The sequence below is a fragment of the Leuresthes tenuis genome, unplaced genomic scaffold (assembly GCF_036924035.1).
Source record: "Leuresthes tenuis unplaced genomic scaffold, fLeuTen1.0.hap1 SCAF_13, whole genome shotgun sequence".
Classification (NCBI taxonomy): domain Eukaryota; kingdom Metazoa; phylum Chordata; class Actinopteri; order Atheriniformes; family Atherinopsidae; genus Leuresthes; species Leuresthes tenuis.
Genome location: NW_027325367.1, coordinates 14,207,402 through 14,230,628, shown reverse-complemented (window position 1 = coordinate 14,230,628; position 23,227 = coordinate 14,207,402). Strand labels below are relative to the sequence as shown.

The 23,227-nt window shown below is 40.9% G+C and overlaps 1 protein-coding gene across 1 annotated transcript in view; it reads left to right on the top strand.

The window, feature by feature from the left end:
- Positions 1-23,227, top strand: part of nbas (NBAS subunit of NRZ tethering complex) — a 157,834-nt gene that overhangs the window by 98,586 nt on the left and 36,021 nt on the right. The window contains exons 44-49 of the mRNA XM_072362003.1: positions 3,098-3,348; positions 8,011-8,351; positions 9,989-10,213; positions 13,602-13,804; positions 17,514-17,603; positions 18,026-18,209. Of these exons, the coding sequence (XP_072218104.1) occupies positions 3,098-3,348; positions 8,011-8,351; positions 9,989-10,213; positions 13,602-13,804; positions 17,514-17,603; positions 18,026-18,209 (1,294 nt within the window). The remainder of the gene's footprint in view (positions 1-3,097; positions 3,349-8,010; positions 8,352-9,988; positions 10,214-13,601; positions 13,805-17,513; positions 17,604-18,025; positions 18,210-23,227) is intronic.

Below are 23,227 nucleotides of genomic sequence, written 5' to 3'. Positions count from 1 at the left end.
CCAAGGAGGAAAGTCATCGGCAGTAATCTTAGAAAAACAGTTATTACTGCTCAATTTGGGAAGAGTTAAAGGGCCATTTCCTGTTTTTTTTTTTTTTGTTTTTTTTTTCCCATCTTTTTCCATTGAGATATTATTCCCTAGTGGAAAATATTCAAGACAGCTGCCAGTCCTCCCAGGAGTGGATGTCCAGGGAAGTTCATGTTAAGATCAGATTGTATGATGCTCACAGAAACGAAAATGAATCTGAGAAACTACATGACAGATGCTACAGGCCTCAGTTAGCATGGTAAATGTTAAAGTTCATGACCGTACAATTAGAAAAAGACTCAACAAGTATGGCTTGTTTGGGGGTTTGTCAGGAATAAAGCCTTATTTCTCAAAAAGAATACGGCAGCACAGCCTTGATTAGCAAATTTGCATCTGAACAAACCACAAGACTTCTTGAACAACATCATCTGGACAGACGAGACCAAAGAGGAGGTGTTGTGCCATAATGCATCGTCTTTTGAGAAAACCAAACACAGCATATCAACGAAAACCCCTCATACCAACTGTCAGGTGGAGGAAGAGTGTATTGGGCCACGGGGCCTGGGTACCTTTGAGCCCACCGTGATCTCAGTATACCAAAGTGTTCTAGAATCAGATGTGAAGCCAAATGTCTGACAGCTGAAGCTCGACTGAAACTGGATCATGCGTCTGGACAATCAGACTGATGTCCTTCAAAAAGTGGTTCCTTCAAGTTGTTGCTGCTATTGAGTGTTTAGCAACATTACATGAACTATACTCAGCTTTTGAATTTTTAAATGTACACTGGAGTTACATGAGCGCTGTATTTTATGGTACTTTTTCAAGAACCATGCTGGTGTGTTTGCAGATGCTGCGTGAAGACTTGGTTCTGTTGCATATTGTGTCTGTGAGAAGGAGAAACAGATACAAAACTCTTCAGTACGCAGCCAGTTTGACAAGCCCCTGCTGGGCTGAACATTTTAAACAAATCAGCAGCAAAAATGACAAAAATAAGATGCAGCTTGCATCGATTCTAACAGTGATGTGCTGGATAATCGTCCCTGCTCTGCCAAAATCTTCCTACAGTTTAATCCTGGCTGTCTGACTGCCTCTTCGATTGAATATGCCTCATAAATTAAGAATATTAGTGAGCTATTTTTATTTGTTGTGTCATCCATCGCGTCGACACAGAATTTGTTGATGTGGGACGGGATGAGCAGCGAGAGGAACGGCACGGAGATTAAACCAGATTAAATTGGTTCCTTGCTTTGGTTGGCCTTTGAAGCAAACGAGAGAAGATCGTATTGACAAGCTTGTGATATTACGGCTGCACGGACACAACAAAGATAGAGTGGGGATTCTATTGTGCTCTCAAAGAGCCAGCACTAAGGGAACAGCAGTGGGTAAGCCAATGTGCCGCAGACTAGTAATAAAGCTATCAGGGAGAAATATGCTCGCCAAAGAGTTTCTGAAAGCCAGAAAAAAAGAAGACTTACTCACAACTTGAGCAAAAAGAGGAATTTTTTTTATTCACATGAAGGAACTGAGGGACAGAAAGCACATTGGAAAGAAGGGCCTGGCATTAAAACCGGGCTTTGTTTAACATTTAGATATCTGTATTTCTGCCTGGGTGCTGTTGCAAAGCTCACGATGCACTTCTGACAGTCTTGCCATGACAACTTATTTCTTTTGATATTGTTCTCCTCCGTTATGCTCTCAGTCACTGTGATGATTCATTAGTCCATATTAGCTCCAAACTTTGATTGGCTGAGTGTGTTTGTGTGTGTGTGAGAGAGCGAGTGCACTTATGAAAAACATAAGGAAAATTCAGAGTCTTTGTTTTAGTTGTTTGGTTGGATCCAACCTTATTAGAGCACCTGTTGTGAAGATGATTCGTGTTATTTACATCATCAGGCTTATTGTTGGCTGTGGCGCTGCTGCTGCTGCTGCTGCTTTTTATTTTTATTTTCTTTTCACTTGCAAAAGCCTCCCAGCTAGCTGGGATGGAGAGTCCAAGATAAGCACTGTCACCTCTGATGTTGTCCCGTTCTGACAGATAAACATTATTTCACTCTCACAAACACATGTGCAGACAGCCACAGATTGCTCACAGCCCCTCTGTGAATACAAGCCATAAGCATCACTTTGTCCTTTTGATCTTTGCATTTCTGTGTTTTTAGATTGTTTTTTTTTTCTTTCATTTTTTTCTCCTTTCTCTCTGCTGTTTTACCAATGTTTTTCCCCCCTCACATTTGCAGCCTTTCTGTAGACCACCTCCTGCTTTTGGCTATTAGACTATTTTGTTCGGCAAAGCGTGCACAAGTCGTGTACAACTTGAAGGACTCACTCTGCAGGTTTTCACAAAAACATGTGCAACTGTCTGAACTCAGTATTTTACCTCCTCAGATCCATGGCTTAATATTCTTCCTCTCTCCTTTTGTCTCTGTCTCCTCCCTGTTTTCTTTTTTTTTTTCATATCAAAGCCAATCAAATTCTTGGATGCATTCTCAGTAATAACCTATGAAATCCCCATCTTCTTTTTTTCCCCCTTCTCAGGGGCTGCATCTTTGGTGATAAGCCCACATTGCTGTGCTGTTTTTGCACTGCTGTTTTCAGAAATTACTTTGCAGCAAAACAGTCTTCAGTGATGGTTCCTCTCCTTTGATTTGTTGTTGATGAAATGGGGCTTTGTTCAGTATTGCTGTTTTAGTTTTTCTTATCTTTTTCAGGCATGATGACCACTGCTGCTCATGTGTTTTTTTTGTTTTTTTTTTTGTTTTTTTTTTAAATAAAAAAAAAAAAAACTTGTTTTAATTTGCTTTGTTTTTTTTCCTGAACAAACTGCTGGTTCTGATTCCAGAAACTTCAGATGATGGGATCTTGTCTACCAGTGGATGTTTTTGTAGAGAAAGCAACTCACAAATCAGGTTTTAACATCAGCTCATGTAGAAAAAAACAAAACTAAACAAAAAAACAACTCTTTTAAGGGGCTGGATTATAGGTTTACTGAATTATTATCCTCATGGTATCATGTACTTATATTCTCTTTTCCCTTTTGTTTTCTTTCTCCTCTTTTCTTTTCCAATTTTAGTCTCTCTACCAAAGATATAGAAACCCGGAGTGACTCCCTCGGCCTCTTTGTGACTTTGAAATGTGACCCAGAGGCCTTTTACAGCCACATGACCAAATATGTTCTTCCCACTGTGGAAGGAACCGACCTGTGCCGCCTTCTCTACTACTACACCTTACTGGATGCTGCAGGGTGTGAACCTTACATCACCGCCGCCATCAAACCAGACTCTCACGTCAAACTTCTAAAGAAGCTTCGAGGTGTTGCCAATGGTGAGGTGTATGCCATTTTATTTATTTTATTCCAAAGGAGGTGGGGGATGTACTGCAGAACACTAAATGGATTATTTTTTGTGACAAAAGTGTGACTCTTTGAACTAGAAGATGCAGTTAGGTCTAAAATACATCATTTCCAAATACGTAAATCTCTTTATTTGCTAAAAAGATGAGGATTCTGTGTGAAATCCAGGAGGATGCTTTTTAGATGGAAATACTCTGATTATGGACAAAAAGGGCACAGTTTAAAAAAGCCAAAGTAATGCACTTCTGATGGTGGAAACTGAAAAAATGGCCTTTTTCTGAGGAGTAGCAGTTCAAATTCAAAGGGTTAATGTTCTTCTGTTATAGGTGGAACATCAGCCTCTGGTTTTAAATGTCAAGAAATGAAGTCCAAAGTTTAAAACTTGAACATAATCCCTCATGACATGATTGATGACTCACGTGCAGCTGCTGACATTCCTTCTGCCCAGCGGATAACCTTAAACTCAGTGATCTTAATGTGGGATCTTAAAAAAAAAAAACAACCCACAACAACACAGTGTGTTAGTAAGAGTAAAATCAGTAATAATTCCCTCTGAGGAACAGATAAAGCTTGCCAGATGATATCTCTATAATTCCAAAATGACACAGAATATCTTGTATCTGATCTTGTTCTTTGATCTTTTTCTGTTCCTATTTTTTTCCCCCCATCAACTTGTGTAAGAAAACTGAATGGAGGAGGGGTTGAAAACTGCAAACATTTGTCTGTAAATGATAAGGACACCCGTCCCCTGAATTAATAGTCAGTTTACCTGACGCCCTAAGCGCTTTCGTGACATTTTGACAAACATGCCACCAGTTCAGCACTCCGGCTGGAGTGCTCAAACTTTGTTGTGTACGGGCGATGTTGTCACTTCTTGGGAAAGTTCAGTAAAGGTCAGTCGGGTGTCAGCTGTGTTTTCACGCCTCGCTTCATCCTTCTGCTCCTGTTAGCACCACAGCTTGGACCAGTGACACGTGTTTCTGTTTAACACGCATGCACAGATCACACACACACCTTTAAGAGATCTGCATCAGGACTTGGATGCCATTATACATAAATGGCCAAAATGCACACTTTCTTAGTGAAGTGACGTGAACTTCACTTTCAGATGAAGGATGCATAGCAGTATTTAGCTGACATTGCTAGTGAAATGCTGTGTAATGTACAGAATGCATGCAAAAGGGTTCAAACATCTTATACTCACATCTTTCAGAAAAAGGGGTGAGACAACTGACTGGGTTTATTAACACTGGTCCCCACCTTTGCCAGTAAATCACGCTGCCTCACAAAACCAGATCTTTTAAAGGGAGGCTCAGATGTGTCATAAATTTGCATTTGACTTTCTTGAAACAAAATTAAATCGAAGTGCATGTCCCGCTCAAAAAAGATACACGTCAGAATTTAATGATCCATGTAGGACTTGAACATATGGTGCATTTGATGGAAAATGCACCATTTCTGATCTCCTTGCATGGTAACGACAAAAAGTCTTTTTTGTTTTTCTTGACCTAATGAAATGTTACATCTTTTGGCTCCTTCTTCCTGAGTTAAAGCTGATGAGTATTTCTCATAAACTAGCAACAAAACAAATCCAGAGATCCAGAGAAAGCCCTTTTTTTGTTCTTTAGAGGTTTAGGAATTGTTATTTTTATTTTGCAGCCTATTTACCAAAGTGACATAAATGTAACTTGGAAAAAAATGTCAAATCAGAGCATTTTAGTACAACACCATTTGGTTACTTATCTTACAAATTTGTTTGCGTTCCTAGTGATAGAAGTTTATTTTTAGTGAAGGGGGTCAACATGAGACAAATGCATGTGTTTTGCAAAGATGCTGTTATCTTGTGTTACGTTAGTTGCAATAAAAGCTTTCATGATATCAATTTAAGGCAGGCACAGTGCTGCTAATGTTGCCTTGGATGTGCTAATTATGACTGACTGATGGACGTACCAGTGCACCCTCTGGTAAAGAGGCTTTAAAAAGACAAAAACAAAGCTTATACGTAAATAACCAAGTGCTGCTTATTATCATTCCTGAGATTGTGTATGACATGCTGAAGTGGTAACAGTCTGGAGACCTGAACCCTATTTTTTTTTTTAAAACGGAGCATCTCATGCATGTCCATAACTCAAAGCTGGACCTTGTGCCAGCAGGGAAGCTATGATTAGATAGGCTCTGTTCTGAGAAGGGATTGTCTAATCAATCAGCTTCACATCTGCTACAACATGAACTCTAACAGAGGCGTCAGTACACATGCACACCCACTAAATCAAATTAATTTATATATATAAAGTATATATGTACTTGTACATGAGCCGACTTTGTGGTATTAACATAATCTTTTTCTCACTCTCACAGTCGCTGTTAAAAGCTAACCCACATATTCACACTCCTTGTGGTAAAATTGACACACCGGCTGTTGCGGTGTCTCCAGGGCCACTAACTTTCTGCTAACATTATCCAACTCTGACATGCTCACACACACACACACACACACACTTAAAATGACTCATTGAGCGGTCACATGCAAAAGCACGCACCCAGCTGTACCTACAGAGGTATTCAGACAGTTTAGAGACAGGTGGTGTGTGTGCAGCGTTCAACACAATTTCAGACGCAGTAATGTCTAAGTGGGCTCTCCTGAGAAAGGGGTACAAGGTTCTTCTGGAACAGCCGGAGGCAGAGAGAGGCAGGGGGGAAGAGACGGGGAGAACGGGAGCACATGTATGAGCTCATGTAACTCTTATCTGTGGTTTAAGTGTCCGTCTGGGCCGTCTGAAAGTATTGTGAGTGTTTTGTCTGCTCAGTATGTGGAGTTCTATGCGAGTGCGATTGTGTGAGTGATTCTGAGCAGTGCTCCCAGAGTTCTCCACACAGGCAGAGCAGTGTTAAATATTTAAATGCCAGACAGACCGTGGTTGTTGCCACAGTAATGCGTCTGTCTGATAGCGGCACAGACCACGAGCGCTTCTGCACACACACTCAAGGAGTTACTGCAGCGGGAGATATGATGAACACAGACAGTTCCTCAGCCGAGCCACACGTTTGCATGCAGACGCTGACAGACAGCACTGCTTTCAGACGCCAGTTACACGCAGTCTTTGTTGTCCACACCAGCTTGTTCGTGTCTCCAGAGCATTTCTCTGTGTGCATTTCTGACATGTAATGGATTATTGAACATCCTCTGCGAATCGAATCAACATGCCGCATGGTTTTCAAATGTCGTATATAAATACAGCTGTGTAGTATGGACTGTTTACACAGAATAAAATGTCTTCAAATACAGTGCCACTTTCTAAATGTTGGATTCATCTATCACACGACGCATCTACGCTGCAAATGGAGAGTCTGACCTTATTGTTATTATTTCCATGCACTTTTTTCATCTCCAAACTTTGTGTACCGAATGCTTAGTGGATTCAGATCAGTTCCAGATGACATTTGTTTGTATTCAAGGGCAGTTGGGGCCTAAATGATTGAAACCTTATTCAAAGTGTGCATAATGATTCTGCTGCCTCATTGTCTCAGTTGAAATGAACCAAGAAAAATGATTCATTGACCATGAGAGGTCAGAAATAAAAAAACAAAACAAAAAATAGAAATGAAAATGGCAATGCTCTTAACAACAGTGTAATTATTAGAGAGAGAGTGCAAAAGCGCTATCGGGAACCCATTATCTTCTACTGACACCGTGCTCCAGAACTGCAGCCCGCCTCGGGTGTCCAGAGGCACAAGGTGTTAAGTGAGGCACGGTCAAGGTAAAGTGCGGTGAAAAACTACCACTGCTTGATAAAATTCACAGGCTGAAGTTTGAGCCAAGAACTACCTGAAGTCAGATTTATTTTTTTATTTGTTTTGTGGACAGTTGAATTGAGGTTTACTCTAGATGGAGAGGGTGGATGGACTTCTGTGGGTCAGTACCGACGCGGTCACTAGTTAAAGTCAGGCACCAGCACGGTTACGGAGGAGCATTAGCATGGAGCGCCGTCACTGAGGAAGAGCTTGTTAAAAGTGTTCAGGCTGACAATAAAATGAGACTCTGCTACTTGAACCAGCTGCCAGTTTCTGAAAGACACTTTGTTCGGTGGTGTCAGAACAAGTCCAAAACATTTAACAGGACAATGATGTTTATGCAGAACCATGTTCCATCACATGCATCTAAGTATCTACCTTTTTGGCTCGTCACCAAAGGCCCTTAAGACAACCAAATGATGATCTGGGTGCTTTGTTCATTTGGCTAAGATCTGCATACCCATTAGTCATCTAATTACACTAATTCACACTCAAATAACAGCAAGAAATACAGTTTACTGACTAATTGTGCAAATAATTTTGTATGCTGTGTATTTAATTTTGGCTTCATTTGTCTGTGTTTCAGTATTGCTGGAAAATGGTTTATAGGCTTTAGTCTCCTTACTTACAAAGTAGCAGTACAGAGATTTCTAGTGAAACTTTGATGATTTTTGTTCAGAAATCCCTGACTGTAGGACATGTAGAAAAACAACTGCTATATTTCCTCATGTGAACAGTGAAAATGTGAGGCCTTTAAGCCCAGTTGATTTGTGTCGGGTGAAAAAGATCACAAATATGTGATACATGTTTTTTTTTAATTTTTTATCTTTTAATATTTGCAGGTGTGAACTACCGAAAATTGACTGATGAATCATCTGACCCGTTGGTTAGTCTCCAACCAGTTCTGACCAGTCAGAACGTGCTGTCCATCTCCAAACTTGCCAATCGGCTGCCTTTGCCTGGCGGTGGAGGGGCAACAGTCTCTCCCAGTGCAGTCCACGCTGTATGGCTGCAGAAACTGTTTTGGAAGGGAGACCCACAGGTCCTGAAGAGACCCCCGCAGAGCGACCAAGACTACCTGCATGCTTACGACACCTGCGCCAAATACCTAGACAGGCTGATCCCTGCTGACGCCGTCCTCTTCCTCGACAGTATCACCTTCTCTCCCGATGCAGTCGAAAATGTAAGCAGGATCAACAACACAACATGCCATCTTTTTCATAGGAATCGCTGTATGCCATTTAGAAGAGAGGAAAAAGTAGTACCAATCAGGGCAATGTGAAAGATGCTATTTTTTTCTATTGCCCTCTCAGGCAGGGACTGGTGGGAGTTAGGAAGACAGACAATTTGTAACTGTGGCACAGACGGTAGTTGGTTCCAGGCAGCCACCCAGGCAGGATTCATATTGTGCTAAAAAAAAAAAAAAAAAGGATTGAGGGGATTTTCAGTCACTACATCAAACTGTCATATTCCCCGCTCCCTCCTCTTCATCGCGTTTGCCGGTCTTGTCCTGCGCCTCTGGCTCAATTTTTAGAACGTCAAAAGCCCCTTCCTAATTTCAAATATATTATTCAGCTCACATCCAAACTCTGTGGCCTCCAAACATGTACCAGTCATGAATTATAAAAGAAATTATGAAATTTTACTGGAAATGTCAGCTACATAATTACAGCACTCTGAAAAATTGTCCTGCAGTAGAATTAAAGTGCTTCTATGCACCTTATCAATAGTAGCCCACTGTTCTTCTACTTTTTTCATGCTGGCACCCTGCCAACACCCCTCTCAGACCTCTACTTTTATCCATTTTTGTCTTATGTCCCTTCTCTTTGCCTGCCACTCTCAGAGGCTTAATTGATCCCTCTCTCTAGTCCAGAGCCAATAAAACTACCAGTTTCTACCAGAAACTTTCTTTCCTCCATGTTCTTTATGCAGATTACCTCTCAGGAACACACTGTCTTCCCCTCCTCATGGTCCTCCCAGTTTCCCTTTTTGGACCCCAAAGGAAAAGAATACGCACCCCTCTCTCTGCCAGGACTGTAGCTGACCTTTGAGTCCATCTTTGCCCCCTGCAATGACTCGTGATCGACTTCTCTCAAGGCCACGAGAGGAGAGAGATAACTGGGACTTCTCATACCTCTTACTGGGCATTTCTTATGAAGGAAAACACTGAGATTTATTGATTTTAGATATCCTCTTTAGTGGAACTACTCTTCCTCTTAATTTATACTGTAATGACTGCTGTTTGCCTTTGAATACCTGGATCAGGCTGCACACTCTCATACAGCCACATCAATACAGGTAACATTCAGCAAGTTCTGCGCCTCTATCTGGCGTCTGAACACGACTGGTGGGGAAAAGTTTTGACAGTGTGAGGGAAAATATCAAGCAAACTTAGAAAGCTGTTTGAGCAGTGTGAGATGTAGTTGTGAATCCAGAAGATTTTTAAATGCGTGAACGTGTGTACAGCGCATGTCAGCACATTTGTGCTTTCATGTAAGAGGGCCAGACCTCCTGTAGCCAAAGGCCTTCGTGTCTCCCCATGAAAGATGAACGTGCTTTCACTGAATAACATCAATCACGTCAGGCTGCCCGCGATGATCTTTCTCACACGCTTCTCAGTCGCACCCAACTCAAGATCTTGATGCTGTATTTGTTATAGATGGATGTGGTTAATTCATTTATTTATTTTTAAAACATGGCAAGTTTTAAATGAATGCTTTTAGAGCCCCTCTGCCTTTGCTCAATCTGATCAAATCCTCCCTCTAATTTGTTTTCTCCTCCTCGTTCTTTTCCCCTCCGTCCCTTCCACCTCCTTTCCAGCTGAGCATCCAGGCGAGGTTGGAGGTGGTTAAACGAGCCACCAAAGCCCTGCGCCAGCTGGGCGAGAAGAGCAGGAGAAGAGGAGGTGAAAGCTGTGGAGAACAGGACAGGACGGACCCAGCAGGAATGACGTTTGATGAGGCTCTAACACACCTGCAGCAATCACAAGCCCACCTGGACACTCTGAGTCATGCCTTCATCCTGTCACTCAAAGAAAGCCAGCAGGTAGACTCTCCGGCAGTTTTCTTGAAGAGAGTGAACATTCTCTTTCTGTAAATGTGTGGTAAAATATCCGTTTCTATATATATACACACACACAATGATTGTGTATTTACGTATATTAGAAATCTGTTTATTTTTGTCTACAACTGTTATTATTGTTACACAATATATAATATTAGTCAGTTTGCAGGCACCTTTAAAGAGGTTGGGGTGTATGGATTCCAAAAATTGCCTTAACAGATATTTATTTTTCATTTGTTTAGGAATTTATTAATTGCACTGTTTGTTAATTGATTGATTAATCAATTCATGCTATTAGATCCATTATTTGAATTTTTAAAAATCCCTTTGGTCAATAAGTATAAAACCTATCCAGCAAATAATTTTCTCCATTTATGTCAAACTTTTGTGCTTATGTGTGCAGTTTCAAGCTTGTCATTTTATGACTCTTCACTGTCATCAAAATGATGTTGGAATAACTTTGAATTAATACATACTTCACTTCGTAGTAGCCATTCTGAATCCTTACACTTAAGCAAAGAATTAAGGGAAAAATTCAAATTCTGACCGGCCAACTGTAAATACAATTGTAACTAATCTGTAACACAGACTGTCCCTGCGGGTGTTTAAATTCATGCTTAATTAAGTGTGTTAAGGGCTCATTTTTGACTAAAACTGACTTTAAGAGCCAGCTTACTGTACAGTTGTTATAAAACTTACATATAACTGAAGCTAATCAATTGCTTTTCGGTATTGGAAGTTAAAGTGAGTCACTTCAGTGAAGTGGGCAGCAGACATCTCGACCAAGCTGCCAGTCTTTTAAACTTTTGATTAAATGACTCTTGTATCCTTTTTGAACACACACACACACTCGATGCGACTCTCTCCTCATTCCCTTGCCATGAGGTCACCTTTCGTTGGACATACAGATGGCGCGTGAGGTTGTGTACTGTGTCTGCATTGGCGTATATTTTTGGGGTGGTTCTGCTCTGCTAAGCTCTTCCCAGCCTCACTGGGACCAGTCAAGGGTATATTAATGTAAATCTTTGGGCTGCTGTTTCAAATGAGCCCCTCCGTATGGACATATATGCAGCACATGCACCATGCTGTATCTCATTAAGCAAAGTCACACCGACTTACCCCGCTGTTGCCTCATTGCTTCTGTGCGTGTGTGTTAACACTGAATGAATGTGGGGCTAGAGAAAGAGGACATCATTATTTGGTGAGCCGGGTGTTGCTATGCGACCATGAGACTGCCATGAAAACCGGTCTGACCACCACACAAGCACAAGTTGATGATATTTAGCCCCTGTTTCATAGCGTTTTAAAAGCACATATCCTCCATAATAGAGACAAAGATTCAAACATTAGAAGGCAGAGCTTGAGTCAAAGGTGCATCTGCGCATACTCACAGTAACACTGCACCCTCTGTAATGAAACTGGTCTTCATCTGGTGCAGTAGGCGATTGCATCCTTAGAGGTAGATTAAAAAAATAAAAATAAAAAAGAATGTAAGAAACAGGAAAGGGCAGATGGGTAAAGAAAAAAAAAGATGGATAAAGGGAGCTCTGCAGGCTTTCTTCAGCTATATTGGGGTCATCTATCAAGTGTACATGGCAAGTTGCTACCATAGGTGCACTGACCTGCCATGAGGGCAGCAAATTGCATATTGTAGATGTTGTAGATAGTGCGATATGTATAGTTTTTTGTATCAATGGCTTATTGTTCAGTAACAATAAAGAATAGTTGTGGAAAAAAAGCCTGACAAGCTGAACGTAATGTGGACAAATTAGTTTGTTATTCACTACATCCAAAGGAAAAGGGAGAGGATTCCCTCCTCTTCTACAGAATTATAAACTGTTTGTTCTAAAATACCATGAGCATGGCAATTAGGCTTAGGAAAAGCATGGGATATTAACATAATCAGAATAAATCCACACATGCCTCGATGTCCCAGAGCGTGTTAGCTTAAGGGGACACAGCATGGTCCACAAACCTCCTCCAGTTGCACTCAGACCAGCTGGGAAATCCAGTAGTGGCTTAACCACGACATTTACTGGCGTAGGACTACGTGGTGAATAGGCATCCATGTTACATGCCCACACCGCAGACTTCTGGTACTGTCAGTGAAACCATCTCCTCTGCAGCCTGCTGCTCCGCCTTCGTTCCTTCATCTTTAATCTTAGGAGGATTGGGCCAGAAAATGATCATTTGAGAGTTTTACAGCTCACTGTCTTGTCATGTCCATTGCACCTAATTGGCACATTACCCAAATCGCTACATATTTTCATCAGACAGTCTCAGACCTTGCTCCCAATGCTGCCATGAACATCAGAGATCACAGTGAAGCTGCTGGCACATAACGATATAACCGAAATGTTACCCAATCAGACACTCCTCCCTCTTTAGCTGATATTCTGCTGAATGCTTTATTAGATTTATACAGTCCTAAAAATAAATGATACCCATATATCTAGAACTTCTTATCAGTGTAAGGAATATTATATGAATTTCAATATCCTGTCTTAGTTAAAAGTCGATGAATATTACGAGAAAGACAGAGGGCTGAGCACGCTACAGGGAGTCCAGTACCGGTACCCGGTGCGCTTTGCTGAACACCAAGAATGTCAGTGTCATGGTCCAAGAGCAGCTCTCCCACAATCCATTTGGAGCAAAAGTTAAAAACTTAGTAACATCCGCAAGAGCAACGCACCTTTTCAGGAAAAATGAATGATCAGCATTCATTGAAATGCTAAGGGTCACAGAAATCAGTAAAAGTACAATTTGGCCTTTTGATGACATTTCAAAGAGGTGTGGGGATAAGACCCCAAACTCAAAGTGTACCTAAAGTTAGGTCTGGAATTTCATACAGAATCAGCTGAGTCTGTGGGATCATTTGCATAGTTCTGTTATTCAGATGTTTTTGTTATTCAGCCATCATTAGGATTAGATCATGTTTTTTTTAGCCATATTTGAACCGGTGTAGGTTAGTATGAGTTTCAGCTGTATACTCACTAAACACATTATAGTTTATTTTTAAAATGCTGCCATTCAAGTTTTTTGATGTTGTACATTTTTTTGGGATGTTAAAAATGTTAAATCCTGAAGAGAACAAAGCATTTAACAGCAACATTAGATCCCAAAGCTTTGTGCTTCCTACAACACACATCCCTCCCCCCTGTTTTTTCAGCCTACCTTTATTTTTTAGCCGCCAAGTGAATTCTGCTACCTTTTTCCTAAATTGATTTCTCCCTCTGCCACCATCTCATATTTTTATTTTTGTTAATACTGCATTTTTTTTTAACAAACCCCTAAATGTGTCCATTTTTAAATAGTGTGTCACTTCTCATCTGTTTTTTTTATTTTATTTGTTATTTTCCCTCTATTCCAGGAACAGTTGCAGAGTTACAGTCAAGTTTATGATTTGTCTCGCTCGGAGAGGTCAAAAGTTTGCGAGTTAGCAGTCACCATGGCAACTGATGGACAGCCTTTGGAGCAGATCAAAGAGCTTCTGCGTGTGGCTGTTGGACCCCTGGACCTGTCGGTAAAGACTGTGCTTCAAGAGGCAGTGAAGAGAGTTGTGGCCACACTCAGGTAGTATCCCTCTCCTCCTTCTGTTTTCTCCATTTTACACAAACACGATTATAAAACACCAGGCACGCTTTCTAAACATTAATGGATATGAGCACATTTGCTTCCCATGGAGGACTTTAGACAGCTCTAACGTCTTTAAGATAATTGCCAAAATATCACCCTTTCTTGTATTTAATAACTCCCTCATTCGTCTTGGTGATGTCAGAACCAGGAAACTATTAGCTTATCTAATAGTGAAAACTGGTGGCGGTGGCAAACTGCTCGCCTTGCTCTCTTTCAGTTTTATAGCTGAGTTTTAAGCAAACCTACCAGGGCATCAAAAGTTCATTTATTGACCGGTTTATGTAAGTTAAAGAGTTTCACTCAACAACTTTGCCTTCAGGGCTTTCTTCAAGAAAGAGTCTGTGTCAAAAAGCTTTTTATCGCAAACATATTGCAGTGTTTTAATCCCAACCTGATGAAGCTGCAGCGACGACCTGAAAACAAATGAAGCACCTGAGTAGTAAAGAAGGCAGAAGTTCAGCAGTCTGCAAAAAAACTGCATCTGCAAACTGTGGAGTAATTTCAAAACATTGTTCTTCAACTCAAAAATGTAAAGACTTTGAATATTACGTCATCTGTACTGCATAATAAAATGAAAAGATTCAGAGAATCTGGAGACATCTCTGTGTGCAGGGAACACATTCCACAATCAATACTGAATGATCTGGGCGCTGTCAGGTAGAAGAGCCGTATGAAACAGCCATATGTGAACGCTGATTTCTTTTTTTTTTCAGCCAAATCTCAGTAAGAATAGACTGAGGCAAAATGACAAACTGTTCTGTGGTCAGACAGTCCTCATTTTAAGTTCTTTTTGGAATTGGAATTTAAATGGTTTAGTCCTTCAGACTAAAGAAAAGAGAACCAGCCAGCTTGCTATCAGTGCTCAGTTTAAAATCCTGCATCTGTGATGGTGTGGAGGTGCCGATGTAACCGGCGACCTGCACATCTGAAAAGGCGTGTAGGTTTAAGAACAACATCTTCTTTCAGGCGACGCTTTACTTATTTCATCAAGACCGTGTTAAACTATATCCTGCATCTATTACAACAGCATCGTTCCTTTGTGGTAGAAGTCTGGGTGCTACAGTCCAGATTGGTCACCAACTGAAAACATTTTGTACATCATGGAATGCCAAATAGGACAAAGAAGACCCAGAACAGCTGGAATCCTATGTCAAACAAGAACGGAAAACATTTTCCTTAACTGGTGTTCCAGCAACTGGTGTTTCAGTGCTCAGCCATTTACAGACTGACGTTCAAAGAGGGGAGATGCTGCACAGTGGTAAACAAGCCCCTTTCTCATCTTTTTTTGGAGTAGGGCTTATTACTGAACCAGAACATGTTTTTTCTGCAGAACAGGCTGTGTGAACTGTAAAATTATTAACATAATTCATTGCTGAGTCTAAATGTCGTGGCTTTCTTCAAAATTGACTGCAGAATTGCATTTTCTAATTGCTACAGAAATCTTTCTGTGAGAAATGATGCTATTCCTCGCCCTCCCCTCCAGCCTGGCAGTATTATTGCAGATCTTGCTGTTGTTTTTGCAGGCAGGAGGAAAATCAAGGTGCTCAGCATTTCTCTTTTGTGTTTATCTAATCTTTTCTATATTCGCTGTTACGGATTGCCAAACGAAATTATTGTCAACCTCCACCCTTTTCATACCTGTCCTTTCCATTTATGCACCTGACATACATACATATATATACATGTGTGTTTTTTATAACTGTGAAATATAAGTGAAATATTTATATGCAACTACGCAGCATGCTTATGATGAGGTCATCTAAACACCACCACCTACGACCTCATCTTTGTCGGTAGTTATCTGAAAATACAAAGCATATTGATCCAGGTTGGGCTCAGCATATTGGTGGGAAGAACACTGTCAAAACAAGTGCCTGAAGTGTTGAATTTAATGTACAGAAGCTGCCTGTGGGAGTTGAGCTCCGCAGTCAAAAGCAGGGGAGAGATGATTCATGCCGACATGTCTGCAGAGCCACTGGGTTTAAGAGCAAATACGTGGATATTGTATGACTCGGCATGTAAAAAGCACACGTGGTCATCACTGAGGTTGGTGAAAAACAATCAAATAAACAGATTTTTTTTGGCAAGTTGCTGTGGTTTGATAAACATTTTTGCGTGATGGCAGCTCTTTATTCGTTGTCCTCTTTGCCCTAAGGAACCTTGTGTGGTTGTGCTAATGGAGCGGTGATCTGGGTTTTACTGATAGAGCCAGATACCATTGGTCTTTCTGATTGGTTTGATAAATGAGTACCAATCACCTTGATCATATTCATGCCTCATTTCCTGCTTTTTTTTTTATTTTTTATGTCTGCACAATGGTGCGTAGTGCAGATAAATGGCACCTGCTTCTGCACATCACCAGAAAACGACTCATTCATTTGCATTCATAAAGACACGCGAGGACTATTTGTGTTAAACACACACTCTCACACACTCTGTGGTGCATGCACGCTGTTTTACCTTCTTCTCTGATTCATTATCTTTTTCTAATTAATGCAGCCTGATACAGCTGTTCCCCTCCGGATCTCATTCACCCAGAGACACGCTCAGTCCATGTATGTGTGTGCTCTGCGTGTTGAGCTTTTCTGTATGCATTCGCTGGAGGTTTTCTGTCTCTTAAACCTGCCATTCAGTGTTCAGTGCACAGACTTTATGTGTGTGAGTGTGTCGGTTGTTGCAGGGCTATCTTGATGCATTGTGTTTGGCAGGTATGAATGGGCCTGTGTTGTTGTGTTCTCTCACAAAAAGCCTCCGGTGTGGTGCAGCAGGCAAACCTGAGTCTCACACTAATGGTCGTCCTTTGTATCTGTCATAACCGCTCTGTGTGTGTGTGTGTGTGTGTGTGTTTTGAGAAGAAAACCTAAGCGTTAAAAGGCAATAGAGAAAATGCTGTGTCATCTCACTGCATTTTGCATGATCATTTGTGTGTTTGTGCGCCAGGACTGTGCACGTGGTGCACGGCTGTTTGTATGGACAGAGGCGTGTTTCTCAGCAGCAGAGTCCAGTTGAGTCAGGGGAAATCTTTTCTTTCTTTCTCTTTTCTGCCTTTGTGAAAGATAGTCCTCCAACATGCAGGACACACACACACACACACACACACACACACACACACACACACACACAAAAGCCACACTAAATTACACTAATGATGTTTCGGGTATCTGTTTAAGCTGCCCTGTACCTTTTAAATCGGTTTAATTTATTACCATGTGTCTGCGTCGTTAATTTATTACCATTTTTTTTTTAAAGAACAATTTCTTTTTTTTGATTTCTTTTTAATTTATCTTTTATTTTAGCCTTAAAAGATAAGATAATTACACTCTTGTAAATTTCATCATGCTCACAAAGCCCGTGAGGTTTGGAACGCTGGAGACTGATTTAATGTTTTTCTCTTGCCTCCTCTTTGTAGGACTCGAAATCTCATCTTGACAGTTAACTTTTGCAAAGCTGTGTTTGCTTCAATCATTTAATGGCTGCTAGACACATCTCTATTCAACACCGTCTCTGAGAAGAAAACCTTTGATTTCAATTTTTTTTTTTCATTTTCTGTCTCAGATGGTGTCCCTTGACATTGTGGTAATTTGAAAATGTTATCCTAATTAGCGCATTGTGTAAGATGATTACATTGATGTGGTTTGTTTTTCAGTGGAGACCCAGGCGCCCTGACAAATTACCCACAACCCCTCAGGGTCCTGGAGGCTGTGGTGACTGCCGTGCACAACAATGTGCAGAGTGGGTAAGTTACATTTATCAAATCACACTCATATGCAAATCATACACACATTTTCTCTTTGTCCTTTTCTTTTTCTTTTCATTCTCATTCTTTTTCCATAAAAGAAGTGTCAGATAACTCTGTGTCTATCTTCTGCCCTTTTCAGCTAAATCTTAAGGTCTCAGAATTAACACCAGCCGAGTGTCAAATGTGATGAATAGATAACATTATTTATCAGGATGATCTTTAGATTTAAAATGCCCCAAAACGTTTGTTTTTCTTCCAGTGTATCGGTGGAAAAATGTTCTATTTTCTGTGTGTGCTTTATGTAGTTTTTTTTTTTTTTTTTTTTAAAGACCAAAGCCAAACTGCTTAATAATGTCCTCTTCAAATAACCTCCCCACCTGATCCATCTGACCGGTGCCCTTCTCAACCTCCTCCCTCAGTGACAGCTCAGTGACTTCGGATGACCTGCTGGCTTGGCTGCGTCCATTTTGCAGTGATGCGTCTCTACCTGTGCAGCCTCGCATTGACGTGCTCCAGATCCTAGAGAGTAACTTCAGTCTCCGAGACAGCGACGTCCGTCTTCTGCTGCTTTACAGAACTCGAGCTGTCCTCAAAGACAGAGAGGTAGCTGTACTGATGCACCCACACACGCTGGCAGCCACGATGACTTACAAACCCCACACTAACCCCAATTTAGGCACTTTTTTTTCACCCGGCTTATTAATCTGAGGGGCTATTTCTTTTTTTAGCTCTTCATCATGCATTTGAGAGGATAATACAAATTGAACCAGTAAATGGAGTTTCTGTAAGACAAAGAATAACAAGAGAACCGAAGGCTAAAAAAAACTAATAAAAGGATGGATAAATAAATCACTAATTGCAATCCCTAATTACAGAGGGTAGTAGCCTTTCAGCTATAAAACAGCCTGTGGGGGGAACAGTAGGATGTTATTGATGTTTTACTCATGCCTGGTCACAATTGCTTGATGAGATAAAAGCTAATATTTTTATCTTCTAGACCTGTGCTAAATTTTGTTACTCTTCTGACTATTTATTTACCGTTATCGCTACATTTTCCTAACCAAAGACTCAAGGTCTAGTTCTTTTTTCTTTTTTTTTGATAAAAACAGTTTTTTTTCCCTTTTTCTCAACTGTTGATGCAAAGGTGATGCATCATAAAAATCCACAATAGCTTTACCTTCAACTGCTGTGTAATTTTCAGTCTGACTCGTGTCAGATGGTGAAAAATTTGCTTTCCTCTTATCATCTTCTAAGAAGCTGTTAGCATAGCTCCCCCATCGCAGTTCTTACCTGATTCTCCAAACTGAGTGTGTGCTGACCTCTGTCTACTGCAGGAAAAGGGTCATTGATGCTTTTTGTGTCCTACCCATTGAGACTCTGCAGATGCATATGCAACCTTGTATGTACTGCTTTGTTGGATATCTGTGCTGACATTTCCCAGTCACGAGCATGTAATCAGTCTGCAGCTTATTGTAGATCAGTGGACAATGCTAATTCCTCTCAAAACAAAACAAATGTCCATGTTGTTTTTCTTCTTCCCTTTTTTCTTTGTCTGGTATGTGGTTTTTCTTAATGGAAAGAAGGTAGAAGCAAAGTTGGTCCGTTCCGCCTGCACAGTAATAAATATTTGGGCTACTCGTGGTTGGCAGGAGAAGGGCCTGGTGGGCTGATGCAGACCACTGAGGATGGCAAAATCTGTGTTACTCAAGCCTCGTGGCTGAGCATAATTAGCATAAATTAGCTACTATTTAGTATTTAGCACAAGCCTACTTCAAAGAAACTATAATATTCCTTTAATGTTTGGAATCAGATGTGATTATTAGGATTGTAGCAAGTTTTTAACAAGTCTGTCTTATTGAATTTACTTCGATTTGAAGCCGTTTCATCTGACTAATAGGTGTTATTTCCATCCATTAATATGTGTAATCATTCACAAATCCTCACTATACTTGCAGTCCAGTTTCACATGTGTCTACTCCATGTACTGGAGCATGTTGTGTGTTTGCACAAATGTATTTTCACATGTGCAGCTCTGCCTACGCCTTGCCCCCGCCCTGGTGTAACCAACAACTTAGTGGCTAGTCATTAAGTTATCTCGCTGACTTTTCAGCGCCCAAGCTGGTTAATTAATGTGTAAATGTATGCATGCAGCCGCAGGCCATTGTCAGTGCAGGTGGACAGGTGTGTGGGCCCAGGCTATTTAACTAATTGGGTGAACTCCTGACATTTGGCAGTCTCTGATGAAATACTCAGAGGCAGGAACACACGTGCACTCTTAAAGGAGAGTACATCCAAGGGATCTGTTAATTAATCTTGTAAAAGAAGTCTCGCTCTAAGAGCAAGACTCATTTTAGATGAAGTGCCACTTTCTCTAGTCTCTCCCCAAGGCAACCGAATGCATGAGCAGGGTTCTTGTCATAGGGTCTCATTTAACTTTGATTAATCTAAGTTTTTGTTAGTTGGAAATATTTTTCATGTTCACATCTGTACTGACACACAATTCCAACCCGTGCAAGAGCACTCACTCTTTTATTCATTACATTTCGCCTTTTAATTGGAGCGACTTCTCATTGTGTCAACTGCTCGGTTGAAAGCAGTTGCACATTAATCAGGCTGGCTGGTGCCACCCATAAGCAGAGCTGGCACCGATGGCTGCACGTTGCCCCAAGGCCATGTCAGAGATGCGGTAGCCACTCACCTCATCACGTTGGCCTCCAGCCAGAAGACAAAGAGGAAGAGAAGGAGAGAGATAAAAATGAGAAAGTCGGGTGCAAAGAGGGAGGACTGAATGAGGGTGACAAGTGTTGGTTTTGTCTCCTCTCTGTTCCTGTAGGTCCTTTACTAATCAGCACAACTCCCTCCTAAAAGTGTCCCACAGGTTTCTGGAGTGACAAAAAAACCACCTTGGCTGCATTTGTTTTTCCTGCTTTTGCACACTCATCTAACTCACGCACTGCTCACACGTTACTCAAGTAAAAACAAACAGGCTGCCTGCTGTATTTTCTGTGACAACCGCGCTGTCAAGCTACAGTCTGCGAGTTAAACGGATACCAGGAACATGATGGGATTTATCTTTCTTCTATCTCTCTTTTTGAGCTGCTGTCTACTGTTCTTATAAAGATTCCTGATTAACACTGTTGTCTATGATCAAAGGCTGTGGCACAACAGCTACATATCCTCACACACAGACTTGCTGACAGGCAGTCACACACTCCCGGCTTTGTTTCATGGAACTATCAAGCGTAAAGTTTCCGTGCATTATGATGCACGCTCACACACGCACACACACGCGCAAGCTGTCTGTATGTCTGATTCAAAAGACTTGCACTTGAAGAACAGGGTGGAAGAAAATGTCACTTTTCCAAGAAATGAATGGCTCATTTTTTTTTCTTCCTTTCTTTCTCAATTCTGAACATTTGTTTTTGACAACTGATTTTTCTTTTTTAAAAAGTAGTTAACTGACTGAGCGTTAAATGAAAAAATATTTAATTACCTGACACCATTTGTTCAGTATCCTGTGATACAAATTGGCTTTTTAAATCCTTATCGTTGGATAACTGATGACATGCGAGGCTTGTGTGATATACATCTCTCTATCTCCTTGTAAAATCAGGGAAAAGAACACTGCACACACTGCACAGCTTGTGCTACGTGTGGCTTAATTAATACACCGTATATCTTTTTAGCTTTCAAATTTGTGAATTGTTGTCCTAAACTGGGTGCGAGCTCTAACGTCTCCAACCGCAAGGCTCGCAGCCCGAGGAAATTTGCTGGTGCTCGTTCATCCCCAGGGACCAATTTAAAATATGGTGTGTAACAAAAGACAAAGGTCTATCCCTTTAAACCCACCATAAAATATTCTCTGGCCACCATGGAGCAGCTAAAGGAAGCTATAAACAACACCTTTATCGCCTTTTAAGCTGATATGGTGAGCTTGTTAGCATATATATTCACATGCAAAAGGTACAGCACTGCATGAGCATTCATGTGGAGTCATGTTTCTGGCAATATGACAATTGTGAGTTGAACATTTAATTTAGACTGTTTTTGTGCTTAATCTCGTATCATAAAAGCTTTACTTTTTGCTGCTTTAGGTTTTTAATTAAATTTAGCTTAATTGAAATCAGAAAAATCTCTGAAAGAATTTGAAAATACTTGAAAAAATAACCGTATCTCTTGGAATTTGATTATTTTTATAGCACCGACTCACTGCAAGTGAGTTTGAACACTTTGAAAATATCATGAAAAACTCTGATCTGAAGTCCAATTAATTACAGGTTAATTGAGTACAATTGTACTTATCAATTGGCAGTTCTTTAACAAGTCGTCCACGTGAGGAAACCATCAGATCACGTCAAAACTTTAATTCCCGTGTTCTGAGTACGCACACGGTGGTGGGTAACGGTGGAGAGTAGATTTCTTTATTAACAGGAAATAGTTCCAGCGGGAGCCAGCTCTCAAAGGCCTGGAAATAAAGTTGTGAATCTCTATGAAGCTTGCAAGGGTTTTATCAAGATCCCCATATTTTTACGTGTTATTCCGCTGTTATCTAAATCATTTTAAAGTGCCCGAGTAAATTCAGCCAATAGCAGACTATTATGTGCAAACAGAAGTCTGCACAAAGCCCTAAACTTAATCACAGGAGCTGCAGGTAACTGCTGTTGGTCTCAAGTTGCTGTGTCTGCTATCAGAAAGAAATTGCATAGTGAATATAAAGGCCAAGACCAGACCTTTGTCTTATTATGTGCTCAAGTAAAACAAATGAAAGAGCTGTTTGAACACACTAACAGTTAGCATGCTTCGTGTAGACCAAAGGAACACAACATTATAGCAACTGTAAAGCATAGCGGTGGCAATGTTTTCTCTCTGCTGCAATAACAGGCCAGATCGCAGCTGATATAGCTCAAAGGTCTGTAAAGTTTTTTAATTTCCTTCCTCCTGATAACTGAACTGCTGTTGTTTCAAGGCTCTGTTGTGTTTTCCAGCTCTGATTCACTTGCAGTATATTCCTCCATCCTTATTTCAGTTATTTCAGTCTGTGCACAGACCTCATAGACATTACATCAGCAAATCTTCAGATCCTCTGCCTAGTAGGATCTGAAAAGTCTTGTAGTGATTTTGCAATAGCTGTCCAAGTCTTCTCCTCCCTCCTGCAGTTTGTTTCTATGAATACACACTGGCTTTTTTATTTTTTTATTCCCTTCTTCTTCTTAAGATTTACACGTAGACAGACACACGCATGCATTCCATCAAATGCTATTATGATGGATGCTGTTTAGTCCTGTGGTGTCCAGGCTGGGTCAAGCGTGGTTGTGTGAGTGGAAAGGCCACTGCATGATTCACAGCTGCTGCCTCACACAGACCCAACTATGATATATCAGAAGGAAACGGAGAGAGCGAGAGAGAGAGAGCGAGAGGACGGGGATAATGATGGGTAAGAGATATAAAGAGATGCAGAGATGATATTGAAACAGAAATGGAGAACTACTCGCAATTCCATTCCATCATCCTTTCTCCATCCTTTAGCATCCAAACACACTACTTACACTGACCCACTTGAAAAGGAAGGTATTAATGAGCCCAATTGAAATGCTGACATTTAGGTAGTGTGGAGAAGGAGG